A 13630-nucleotide genomic window follows, 5' to 3' on the forward strand; every position below is an offset into this window, starting at 1 on the left:
AGTTAAATTCACTCATGTTATGGACTAGAGAACCGATGCATGAAATTCGTGCAAGAGTAGGCCTTCCCCCGGCTGCCAGCACCGGCTTCCCTCTGCTACCTAGGACCTGGGCTCCCCTCTGGCTGCTGGCAGGCACCCGGGACTTGGGCTTCCCTCTGTCCACCAGCAGGCACCTGGGACCCAGGCTTCCCTTGCAGCCCCGGCTTCGTTTGGAAGGTCGTCTGGAAGGACGGCTGGTCTAATTAGCATATTATGCTTTTATTATTATAGATTGGGAACTGTAATATGGTCGTTGGCCAATGGTCAGTGTGCCCATGAACTGTGGGGTCCTGCTTGGTTCAGAAATGGGATCCTGGGTGACCTGACGGGGATTCAGCCTAGCAAACCATCCAGGGTTCCCATCAGGGTTCTTTTTTTTTTTTTTTAATAATTTTTTTTTATTGCTTAAATTATTACAAAGAGTATTACATATGTCTCCTTTTTTCCCCCTGCCCTTGACAATCCCCTGGCCTCCCCTACCCCCCAGTGTCTTATGTCCATTGGTTATGCTTATATGCATGCATTCAAGTTTGTAATGGTCTTTATTATCCATGAATGAGTGAGATCATGTGGTATTTTTCCTTCATTGACTGGCTTATTTCACTTAGCATAATGCTCTCCAGTTCCATCCATGCTGTTGCAAATGGTAAGAGTTCCTTCTTTTTTACAGCAGCATAGTATTCCATCGTGTAGATGTACCACAGTTTTCTAATCCATTCATCTACTGATGGGCACTTAGGCTGTTTCCAAATCTTAGCTATGGTGAATTGTGCTGCTATGAACATAGGGGTGCATATATCCTTTCTGATTGGTGTTTTTGGTTTCTTGGGATATATTCCTAGAAGTGGGATCACAGGGTCAAATGGGAGTTCCATTTCCAGTTTTTTGAGGAAACTCCATACTGTCTTCCATAGTGGCTGCACCAGTCTGCATTCCCACCAGCAGTGCACAAGTGTTCCTTTTTCTCCACATCCTCTCCAGCACTTGTCGTTTGTTGATTTGTTGATGATAGCCATTCTGACAGGTGTGAGATGGTACCTCATTGTTGTTTTGATTTGCATCTCTCGGATGATTAGCGACTTTGAGCATGTTTTCATATGTCTCTTGGCTTTCTGAATGTCCTCTTTTGAAAGGTGTCTATTTAGGTCCTTTGCCCATTTTTTGATTGGATTGTTTATCTTCCTTTTGTTAAGTTGTATGAGTTCCCTATAAATGTTGGAGATTAGGCCCTTATCAGATATAATGTTGGCAAATATGTTCTCCCATGTAGTGGGCTTTCTTGTTGTTTTGTTGATGGTTTCTTTTGCTGTGCAGAAACTTTTTATTTTGATGTAGTCCCATTTGTTTATTTTCTCTTTAGTTTCCAATGCCCTAGGATCTGTATCGGTGAAGAAATTGCTTCGGCATATGTCTGAGATTTTGTTGCCTTTGGATTCTTCTAGTATTTTTATGGTTTCCTGTCGTATATTTAAGTCCTTTATCCATTTTGAGTTTATTTTTGTGTATGGTGTAAGTTGGTGGTCTAGTTTCATTTTCTTGCATGTATCTGTCCAATTTTCCCAGCACCATTTATTGAAGAGACTGTCTTGACTCCATTGTATGTTCTTGCCTCCTTTGTCAAATATTAATTGAGCGTATTGGTTGGGGCTGATTTCTGGGCTCTCTATTCTATTCCATTGATCTATATGTCTGTTCTTGTGCCAGTACCAGGCAGTTTTGAGAACAGTGGCTTTGTAATACAGCTATATGAAATACAATTTCCATTTATTTTCCCCCCAGAGAACTTTTCTTCACTCTTTAAAGACTCAGCTCCTTACATGGGCTTTGGTGGAGGTCGTGGGGCAGCACCCACAGGTCTAAATCAGGGTGAGGGGATTCAGTCCTTCCGGGCTTCATGGGAACGATTCCTGACTACCTTGCTGTGAATGGCACAGCTCACACAGTAATGCAGCTTCACATACAGCTTGGGAAGCACATAGGCGTCGAAGACCCTCCCTTCGGAGATGTCCCTAATAGCTGCGACCTCCACTATGTTTCGAATGACAAACTTCTTAATGGCCTTGTCCTTGGGCACGCACTGGGCGCAGTTGGTGCAACGAATAGGCTGCACATGGCCTCGGCCTTTTTTGGCACGACCGTTATTCCTTCTCTTCTTGGTCATCTTGGAAATGAACCCATCAGGGTTCTTTGTAAGAGTTGCACCTAGTTGGCCACTGGACAGATTCTGACCAAGGAGCTCCTTGTGCTGCTCAGTTCAGGCCCTCCCGCCCCATCTGCCTTCTCCTGCTCTTCAGTCTTCAACCTCACAGCTTCTACAATCTGGCTTATTTCCTGCATTAGCATTCTTATGGGAAAATTTCATGTCAGCTGTCATTCAAATGCTCATGACTGCATTATGTCCAGGGTAAAATCCAAACTCAGCACACCAAGTCCCACAGTGTGGCCCTGCTTACATCTTTGACCACTGCCTCCTAACAGGTGTCCTGTGCTAGAGTATTCAGTCTACCAGATGCTGACAGCCACCACGCCATGAAGCCATATGCCTCTTCTTCCCTTGGGCCTACAATGCTTCCCCACACTTCAAGTGTCCAGGGCACTTCTGAGGCCCACCTGATAGTTCTGTGCTATAATAAACTTCTCAGGTCTCCTCCAGACCTCTGCTGCAGGGGCCAGACGTGGAGGATCTAGAGTCAGACGGCTTGGGTTCTAATTCTGGGCCCTGTGCTACCAACCGTGTGACCTCAGGCAAACTTCTAACCTCTCAGAACCTCAGTTTCCCCGTTTGTATACCAGGTATAGTTCTTGTCTCACAGGGTTATTGAGCAGCTCACTTAGCACAATGCCTGTTCAACCAAAGCTGAACTCATCATTATCAAATTTTCGTAATTTTTTCCCCCAAGATTCTTTTTTCTGCCAGCCTGTGGGCTTCTTGATAAGAGACGTGTTTTTCAGCTCAGGAACCCCAACATTTGGCATCAGTCAGTTCCACTCCTCCCCACCCCCACCTGGTAATAGATCCTATTGTTAGTTGAAATGAAATGAGACTGTGGGTAGACCCGCCATGGCAGGACTATTAACAAACAAACCTGCCTGGCTTTAGAAGAATAAGTCTGGGGAAGTTGGTTTGGTTTTTGTTTGTTTGTTTTTAAATTTTTTTTATTGATTTCAGAGAGGAAGGGAGAGGAAGAGAGAGATAGAAACATCAATGATGAGAAAGAATCATTGATTGGCTGCCTCCTGCACGCCCCCTACTGGGGATTGAGCCTGCAACCCAGGCATGTGCCCTTGACTGGAATCGAACCCAGGACCCTTCAGTCTGCAGGCATATGCTCTATCCACTGAGCCAAACCAGCTAGGGCTGGGGAAGTTGGTTTGATGGTTGCTCTGTTTTAACATAGACCATAGATGAGTCTTTAGTGTAAGGTAGCCAGGCTGGACACCCATCTTCCAAAGGACGCCTTCCAAGAGCAATGGAACACCTGTTATCTGACTCAAACATTCTTGGAGCACCTACTTTGGGCAGGGCTCTATTGGGCCCTGGGGGAGTAGGGTGATAAGCTGAGGGCAGTGATAACCAAGAGTATGATTTCTATCAAGAGGAGATTATATCCTCACTCCCATTTGCTAAATAGTTCAGATCCCATTATGAACTCGGGGAACTATTTCAGCCCCTTTGTTGTATCGGAATGTTGTCACAGTTATAACCTATTGAGTGAGGAGCATTGATCAGGGCCCAAGAGTGTTAGGCAAGGATTTTGCTGCAATGCTGGGGGATTTGAGGTAGATTCCTGCTTACCATTAGCACTTTGTCTTTGTATCAGTTCACTCTTGCTACTATCCTGCTTAGAAATCTGCTGTCTGTTAACTTGGTCTTTAGCTGTAGGTTATTATTTTGTATTTTATTTGCTTTTGGAGCATGGTGTTCCTTAAGATGGCAGTGGTCAGGCCAAGAGAGGATATTCTTTCCCTGGAGGAAAAAGGACTATCTGGTTGGGGTTGAGGAAAATGTTCAGTTCTGATACTGTTGTTTCTCTTTACTCTGGTGATTGTTTTTGTTTTTGTTTTTTTAATATATTTTATTGATTTTTTTACAGAGAGGAAGGGAGAGGGATAGAGCGTTAGAAACATTGATGAGAGAGAAACATCGATCAGCTGCCTCCTTGCACACTCCCTGCTGGGGATGTGCCTGCAACCAAGTTACATGCCCTTGACCGGAATCGAACCTGGGACCCTTGAGTCCGCAGGCCGACGCTCTATCCACTGAGCCAAACCGGTTTGGGCTGGTGATTGTTTTTAACTGTAGGTTATGACAAGGAAATTCTAATAGTCCAAATGGCCAGCTGGTCCCAAAGGGGACCTAATACATGAGCATTTGCTGGACTGTAGAAATGGACTTTTCAAACACAGATAACCCAACAACAAATACTTTACTAAGCATATTTGGTCTCTTTTGGATTGTATTGTATTGTATTGTATTGTATTGTATTGTATTTATTTATTTATTTATTTATTTAGTAAATACCTCACACCAGGTCCATGCAGCACTAGAAAGAGCAGTGACTTGTGGACCATACTCTGTACTCATAATTTTCTTTTTTAAAAAAAATATATTTTTATTGACTTCAGAGAGGAAGGGAGAGGGAAAGATAGAAACATCAATGAGAGAGAATCACTGATCGGCTGCTTCCTGCACGCCCCCCACTGAGGATTTAGCCCGCAACCTGGGCATGTGCCCCTGACTGGAATTGAACCTAAGACCCTTCAGTCTGCAGGCCGAGGCTCTATCCATGGAACCAAACCAACTAGAGCTGGATTGTATTTATTTTAACAAATGTCATATTTCACAGAGGTATTTCAGGATTTCCGTGAAAAGTACTACTGATAATGTACCTTGTATTTGGGCAGCACTATATTTTTATGGGGAGCCATGTATGTTTATTTTTTAATTTTTTTAAATTTTTAATACATTTTACTGATTTTTACAGAGAAGAAGGGAGAGGGATAGAGAGTTAGAAACATCGATGAGAGAGAAACATCGATCAGCTGCCTCCTGCACACTCCCTACTGGGGATGTGCCCGCAACCAAGGTACATGCCCTTGACCAGAATCGAACCTGGGACCCTTGAGTCTACAGGCCGACGCTCCATCCACTGAGCTAAACCGGTTAGGGCGGGAGCCATGTTTATTAAGGAATATTTTACATAGAGCAAAATTCACCCTTTTTAAGTATACAATTCGATGAGTTTTGATAAATGACTAGTTATATGCTACCACCACAGTCCTATATAATAAAAGGCTAATATGCAAATCAACCAAACAGCGGAACGACCGGTTGCTATGATGGGCATTGACCAGCAGGGGGCAGATGCTCAATGCAGGGGCTGCCCCCTGGTGGTCAGTGTCCTCCCACGGGGGGAGCACTGCTCAGCCAGAAGCCGGGCTCACAGCTGGCGAGCACAGCAGTGGTGGCAGTAGCCTCTCCCGCCTCCGCAGCAGCACTAAGAATGTCTGACTGCCGGCTTAGGCCCGGGTAGAATGGGCCTAAGCCATCAGTCGGGTATCCCCCAAGAGCTCCCAGACTGTGAAAGGGTGCAGGGCTGAGGGATCCGCCCCCTCCCACCAAGTGCATGAATTTCGTGCACTGGGCCTCTAGTCTATATATATATATATAAAAGGCTAATATGCAAAGGGTCCCCGTGGGAGTTCAACCAGGAGTTCTATCACTCGCTATGACGTGCGCTGACCACCAGGGGGCAGCACGGAATGAAGGAAGGCCCCGGCTAGCAGCCGGAAGGCCTCGATTGGCCCTGATCGCCAGCCAGGCCTAGGGACCCTACCCATGCATTAATTTTGTGCACCAGGCCTCTAGTCAAGATACAAAATATCCATCACCCCAAAAAAGGTCCCTCATAAGACTTTAGAGTTAGCCCCCTCCCCTCCGTAGCAACCACTGACCTGATTTCTATTCCCACAATTTGCCTTTTCAGAATGTTGTATAAATGGAATAATTCATCATGTAGTCTTGTGTGCTTAGCTTCTGCTACAAAGCATATTGTTTGGGGGTTTTTGCTTTAATCCTCACCTGAGGACATGTTTATTGATTTTTAGAGAGAGGGTAGGGGGTGGGAAGAGAGAAAGAGAAACAACAATGTGAGAGAGAAACATTGATCGATTCCCCCAATCGGGAATCAAACCACGACCTTTCAGTGTACGGGACAACACTCCAACCAACTGAGCCGCACTGGCCAGGGCAGCATAATGTTTTTTAGATCCATCTATGTTATTGACATATCAGTAGTTTTTTTTTCCCCCTTTTTAAGCCTGGCTTGTATTTCATAGTATAGCTACATCCCAGTTTTGTTGTTTTGTTTATTTACCTGTCACCAGTGGACTGGGTTGTTTCTTGCTTTGGTGATTATAAATAAAAAACAACTAGTTTCTGGCATTCGTTTCATCATATACATAATTTTTTTTCAAATATGTTTTTATTGATTTTAGAGAGGGAGAAAGGGAGAGGTGGGGAGGGAGAGAGAAAAAAAAGAACCTTCTATGTGAGTAACATTGATTGGCTGACTCCTGTATGGCTCCTACTAGGGATTGAGCCCACAAGCCAGGCATGTGCCTTGACCGGGAATCTAACCTGCAACATTTTGGTGCAGGATACGATGCTCAACCAACTTAGCCACACTGGCCAGGGCCGTGTACATAATCTTGTTTGAAGATCAGGACCCCCTGAGAGTTGGTGTCTGAGAAAAACGACACATGGGAGAGGGGGGTTACATTTACATGAGGTCACATGATAGTAATTGGAACTTTGGTCTTCTAACTCCCAATTGGAAAAGATATTGTTTGTTTTTTTACTAAGATGTAATCCACATTCCATAAAATTCCAATTGGAAAGGTTTTAACAGAATTTACATAAATTCAGAAGTATTACAAAATCAAACCCCCACTGAAACATCCCCAAGAATATTTTATTTCTCACCCTGTCTTAAAGCAGGAGGAATCTTAAATATCATCTCTTGATTCAAATGGGCTCTTTTGAACCATGGGTAACCCTATAATGAATCAAATGCACTAGTCCAAAATAAACTAAAATTTATATTACAAACAGTTGAAAACAACATAATATCAGGCAATGGAGGTTTAGTTATATACTTTATGGTATAGGTATATAATGGAATAGCATTTAGCCATTGAAACTAATACTGAAGAAAACAGTATTAGGAAAAGGATCATGATCATAATGTGAGGCTAAAAAATCAGTAAGAACAGGTGAACCTACTCTTGTAAAAAATGTTTACATAAAAATAACTAAATGGATAGAGTGGATATAAAGGAAAACGTTATCGGTAGCTATTTCTGGGCCATGGAATTACAGGTTTTTAATATTTTCATTTGCTAATCTGTAGTTTCCAACTTTTTCAACATAAGCAAAAATCAGTGTGTTCTATTTATAGAGATAATACCTGAAAGGTGCACAATAAAACATTCAAACTGAGCTGAAAAAAAGATAAAAAGTTAAAACAACTTTCTTCCCTGCTCCCCAAATTGCTAAGAACATCTATTATTTTTGTAAAAAAAGATTTTTTCCAAACAAAGCAACTGAACTTCCTCCACACCAACCACCTGAATGCCTTGTTTCTAGAGCTGATCTGGGCCCATACCTGGGAGTCTTCAATGTCCCACTTCTCCAGGTCCTTCTGGAACCAGCTCCTTACCATTTCTTTTCATTGTCTCTCCCATTTTGACAGTCAACACTAGGTGCAGAAAAGTTTTAGTCGTATCACTACTTTCATAAAATCCAGAAGTAAGGAAAAGAGGCAGAGGAGAAAGAAAGGGAAAGGAAGGGGAGGGGTAGAGAGGATTGAAGGAAAGGAAAAAAGGAAGGGAGAGAGGGAGGGAGAGAGGGAGGGAAGAAGGAAGGAAGGAAGGAAGGAAAGGAAGGAAGGAAGGAAGGAAGGAAGGAAAGAAGGAAGGAAGGAAGGAAGGAAGAAAGAAAAGGAAGAAAAGGAAGGAAAGGAGGGAGGGAGGGAGGGAGGGAGGAAGGAAGGAAGGAAGGAAAGGAAGAAAAGGAAGGAAGAAAGGAAGGAAGGAAGGAAGGAAGGAAGGAAGGAAGGAAGGAAGGAAGGAAGGAGTTTTAATTCTTTCCTTCCCAGAACTTAGCTTCCTGCTAAGGTGGAGTGAGTTGAGCTTTAAATTCAGACTCCAGTTCAAATCTGCCTCTTACCATCTGTTCACGAATGTACTCATTCATTGGAAGTATTGGCCACTCGCTATGTACCAGCTCCAGAGCTACGCTGTGTGTACTTTGAGGAGGTTTGCTTCACTTCTCTGCACCTTTGAGGTTCGTCTATAAAATGCAGAACGTATCTACCTCACAGGGTAATTGTGAAGATTGAATGAGGTGGTCTCTGTAAGGCACCAAGCCCAGTGCCTACTTCAGAATGGTGCATCATCACCACTATCACCTATCTTTGGTCGTTAGTTTTAAACCACAGTATTTGGAGAAAAAGTAAAATGAAACATAATGAAATTTTCACCTCAGGACTAAATGAATGGCTAGACCAGTGGTTTTCAAAGTGTGGTCTCTACACCAAGCATGTCAAACTCAAAGGCTAACACGGGCCAAATAAACAAGGTTTAAGTTTATGTGGGCCGCAAAATAACAAAACCTTCAATTTTCATAGAAATGTAGGTTTATTTCGATAGATGCTGAATACAAAGGACTGAAATATGTAATCATTAACATAAAATAATAACACATTTTAATAAAAATTAATATTTTTTCTTGAACATTAATTACCACACACTGAATAACTGCACAAATTAATAAGTGTAATGCAAATAAACCTATTTTTCTTGTTCTCCAAAAGCGAAATATTTTCTGTTGCGCACACCAAACAAGTCAGTCCAAGACTAATAATGTGGAAATGGGCTGCTAAAATATTTGCTGCTAGTATTAGTGGAGAGAAATGGTGCGCCTGCATGTAAGGTGCATAAGGGAAATGAATGCAACAGGATTGTAGTTGTATAATCGGTCATTAGCAAACATTGTAGTTCGTTATTAATAATTATGTATAATAGGATATTGTAAAAATTATGAAATTTTTATTAAAATGTTTCTTACATACCGTCATATTGGCTGGGCTGCAAACATATTTGTTGAGGGCAGCGAGTTTGACACGCTTGCTCTAGACCAGTGGTTCTCAACCTTCCTAATGCCGCGACCCTTTAATACAGTTCCTCATGTTGTGGTGACCCCCAATTTCATTGTTACAAATTGAACATAATTAAAGCATAGTGATTAATCACAAAAACAATATGTAATTATATATGTGTTTTCTGATGGTCTTAGGCGACCCCTGTGAAAGGGTCGTTTGACCCCCAAAGGGGTCGCGACCCACAGGTTGAGAACCGCTGCTCTAGACCAATAACATCAGGTTACCTGGGAACTTGTTAGAAATGCAAATTCTTGGGTCCCACTCTAGATCTGACTCAGGCACTCTCTGGATGACACCCAGTGATCTGTGTTTTTAACTAGCCCTTAAACTTTAAGGCTTAAAGGATGATTCTGATGCATACTCCAGTTTGAGAACCACTCAGCTATACACTCCATTCCCTGCCTTAGACCCCTGAATAGGTCTTTAATAAATAATGAATATGACCAGCCTACTGGGAACCCTGCTAAGATACTACCTCTAATTGATGCCTCTGGATCGTGGGTTGTGCTGCCTTGAAATCAACCCAAAGTTGGGGACATCCTTGAAAACACCCTGCTTTCCCCAAGAGCTTGTTATGACTCAGTCACACTTGAATTTAGTCAGGAGTTTTATTTATTCTTTTGAATTAGGGGGTTCTTCACTTTTTTCACCTTGCTGAATAAACAGCACATTTGAGACTTCATGGGGTGCTTTGTCCGGGTAGCAGAGGGAAGGGGCGATTCTTCCCTTTACGCCTGGTACATTCAATTCAACCAGTAGCTCTATGAGCCGCTCACAACTAGTGTACGGCAGCCCAATTTCAAATATTTTGCCCCCGTGTCCCTTTGAGAACCCTTATACTGGTTAGATCTTTTTCATGGGTTTTTGATTTGGAAATAATGGTCCCTGTAACTATGTGCAAGGCATGGTGCCAGGGTTGTGAGGGCCCAGTGCATTCGGAGACTTGGTCTCTCATCCTTGAGGAACTTGAAGTCAACTTCGAGAAACCCAAGCAACACACAGGAAGTCGTAAATCCCTGTGGACAGGCTGTAAGTGGCTGACAAGGAGGACTCCGGGTTACAGTGCCTGGTGAGGAGAGGGAGTGAATGGTTGGGGAGACCTCACTGCAGGCCCTGACAGGCCCGAAGCGGGGGTGTCTTAGGGCCGCACTTCCCTTTCACGTGGCCCATGTGTTGAGGGAGATCAAGAAGCTGCCTCTAGCCTCTTCTGAGAGGCCCGTTTACCCACTGTTGACTAAATAGAGGCTTAGAGAGGCTTATGGAGTAAGGCGGCTTTCACATCAAAGCGCTCTTACAAAACAGCCTGGTGATGAGTTAAGTACAAATGAATCAGAAACAGATGGGCTCAATTTCCTAGAAAATACCCCTGGGCTTCCACAAGAAGAGGGAAAGTGCTCAGCCAAAGGCATTGTGGGTTTTTGCTGATCCTAAAATATGCTCAGCGATTTTGCCTGAAACAGAGCTGAGATGTTGGGACTCCAAGTCATTAGAAACTCCAGGCTGGAATCCTGCCAGCCCATCACCTGACTCCTGGCAGCCCCTCACCAGCTCTCTCAGTGGCCCTGCTCTGGGCTTCCAAGCCTGGACAGACGTGCCAGTGAGACCTGCCTATGTTCTGCGTTGGTTGCCTGGCTATAAAATTCAGGAGTGATTTAATGATGATTTCTTAAGGCCTTTCCAGCACGGTGTTTCATGACTAATAATAATAATTGCCGACATTTACTGAGTGATTGCTTATGCTAGGCACTGTTTTAAGTGCTTTATGTACATTAGCTTGCTTTACTGCCTTTAGCAACTCTGAGTTAAAACTATACTTATCTCTATTATACAGATGAGAAAACTGAGGTGCAGATAAGTTAAATAGCTTGCCTAAAGGCCCACATCTGGTGTACAGTAGAATCTAGATTTTAACCAAGTGATAAGGCATTCCTTGGTAATTTCTAGCCTGTCAATTCCGGGATTTGCATTCTTGTGGCAATTTTCTAGTCCTTGGGTTGGTACTGAACTCTGACTGCCCTGTTTGAGGCTCTTATTCTCTAAAAAAACCTTTTTGAAAAAATTGATTTTAGAGAGAGAGGAAGGGAGAGAGAGAGAGAGAAACATTGATTTGTTGTTCCACTTATTTATGTAATCACTAGGGGTCCAGTGCTCGAATTTGTGCACCTTGAAAGGAACTGTGGGCCAGGAGGCTGAGGTGGGCACAGGGGCAGGTCTCAGCCCATCTGTGCCCCTGCCCGCCCCCCCCTACCGCGGCCCCTGGTCCCCTATCTGCCGGCAGCCCAGCTCCTGCCACCACTGCTCTCACACACCATAGCACCAGCCCCATTCGCACCCGCTGACTGCGCAGAGTGATTGGTGCTGGCACCATCAGCGGGTGTGAGCAGAGGCTGCTGCCCCGATCACCCCTCAGGAGCAGGGGGAGGTGGAGAAACCCTTAGTGGTGATCAGGCCTGCAGCTGCCATTTGTACCCGCTGACAGCGCCGAGTGATTGGGCCCAGCACCAGGTGCTGGCAGTGGGTACGAGCAGAGACTCTGGTGCTGGCAGCAGGTGCAAGTGCCCGGTGGGACCACGGTGCGCGGGAGCAAAGAATTTTCAGTAACCACCAGAGGCTCGCCCCGATGACAGTGACCGGTGCTCCACCTTGGTCTGGCGCCGCCACTCAGCTGCTCCACCATCCCGCCATGGCCAAGGCCTGCCATGTTCTGCGCGCGCCCCCTGGTGGTCAGCACATGTCATAGTGACCAGTTGTTTGGTTGTTCAGTTGTTCCACTGTTCGGTCTATTTGCATATTAGGGATATATATATATCTGTTGCTTCTTGTACATGCCCTGACTGGGAATCAAACCCCAAACTTTGACGTATTGAGACAATGCTCTAACAAGCTGAGCTACCCAGCCAGGGGTCTAAAGTATTTTGCACCTGGCCAAAGTCACTGAAAGCACAACTTACCCTTGCTTCCCCTCTGCTTCCCCAGATTCCTACGTGCCTGTGTACGTGTCTGTGTTTAGATGCTGGGAACACACAGCCTTGCCCTCAGGGAGGTGGACGTCAACTCCAGGGCAGTGTGACATGCCCACTGGAGGAGGTGTGTGGGATGCAACCTAGGAGTCCAGAAGGAACGTGTCTGATTGACTGGGGTGAGGCACCAGCATGAGTGAGGCAAGCAGGCAAGATGGGTGATGGTGCTGCTATGGGGGAAAGTGTTGCCTTGTAGGGAGGTGGGAAGGGGCATGGCACTTATGGAAGAACTAGACATAGATTAAGCTGACACCGGCTGCCTGGGGTGAGTGTTGAGGAAAATGCCAGGAGAAGAGTCCAGGGAGACAGTCAGGGGCCAGAATGTGCCAGGTGAGCCTTAGGACTTGGCCCTAAAAGGAACCATGGACAGGCATTAAGCAGGAGAGTGACAGAACACCGTGCCCTGCCCTCTGGTCTTGCCTTCTCCTAGCTGTCCCCCAGCTGCGGTGGGAGCGAAGGCATTAAGGGTAGGGGGTGTGCCCAGCGCAGCCATAAGAAGAGCTCAGGTAGGGTTCACTAACAGTGCTGGCAATGGCAGTCGGGTGACCTTGACCCTAAACATCCACCTCCCACAAGATGACCCAGGTCCTCTGACTTGGGCAACTAGAATAGTCTAGAAAACAAGGATCTGGGCAGTGGTTCTTTTTCCTTTTCTTTTTTTTTTTTTTTTTTTGGCAGTGGTTCTTAACCCTGGCTGCACCATAGAATCACCTGGGGAATTTTTGAAAAACACCAGAGCAGGATCTTTGGTAGCAGAGGGACCTGGCATCCGTGTTTTCAGATGCTCCTCAGGTAGTTCGGGTGCATGGCCAGGGTTTAGAATCATTGACCACCTTGGGTGTGTGTCAGAGTCTTCCTGGGCACTCGCCTTACCCCAGCCCAGACCTATGAACTCAGCATGGAGTGAAATGGGAGGGATCAGGGCAGCTGTGTTTTTAATGTGCTCCCCAGGTGATTTTAGTGGACATACACAATTGAGGACCCTGTAGTCCTATCATTTGGGAATATTTGCCTTGGCTTCTAACGTAGTCCTGGTGGGTACTTGGTAAATGCTGATTAGGATGGATCAGAAGGGTGACCCAGACGCAACTTGAAACCCTTCTCATGAAGCAGCAAGTGTTTGATGACTCTGCCACTATTGGTGGTGCAGAGAGTAGACACACTGACACTATGTGGTGTGTCTTACAGATGCTCTCACACATTCCACTGTCTGATGCTTACCTGGGCGGGTGGGGCTGTATCTGGGCTCCCTCCAGTGCTTTTCTGAGCCTCTCTCTCATGAACATCAACTAAGAACGATGAATGAAGAGGATGAGTTTGATCATTTAACTGGTTGACTTGGTGGTA

At 45.0% G+C, this 13630-nt stretch overlaps 1 protein-coding gene across 1 annotated transcript; it reads right to left on the reverse strand.

Moving 5' to 3' along the window:
• Positions 1–1786: 1786 nt before the first annotated feature.
• Positions 1787–2232, reverse strand: LOC102255537 (40S ribosomal protein S26-like). Its single transcript, XM_014550650.1, has one exon. It carries the CDS (start codon positions 2198–2200, stop codon positions 1916–1918), a length of 285 nt encoding a protein of 94 aa, XP_014406136.1. The 5' UTR covers positions 2201–2232; the 3' UTR covers positions 1787–1915.
• Between the last annotated feature and the right edge of the window lie 11398 nt (positions 2233–13630).

This window comes from Myotis brandtii, unplaced genomic scaffold (genome assembly GCF_000412655.1).
Source record: "Myotis brandtii unplaced genomic scaffold, ASM41265v1 scaffold61, whole genome shotgun sequence".
Lineage (NCBI taxonomy): Eukaryota > Metazoa > Chordata > Mammalia > Chiroptera > Vespertilionidae > Myotis > Myotis brandtii.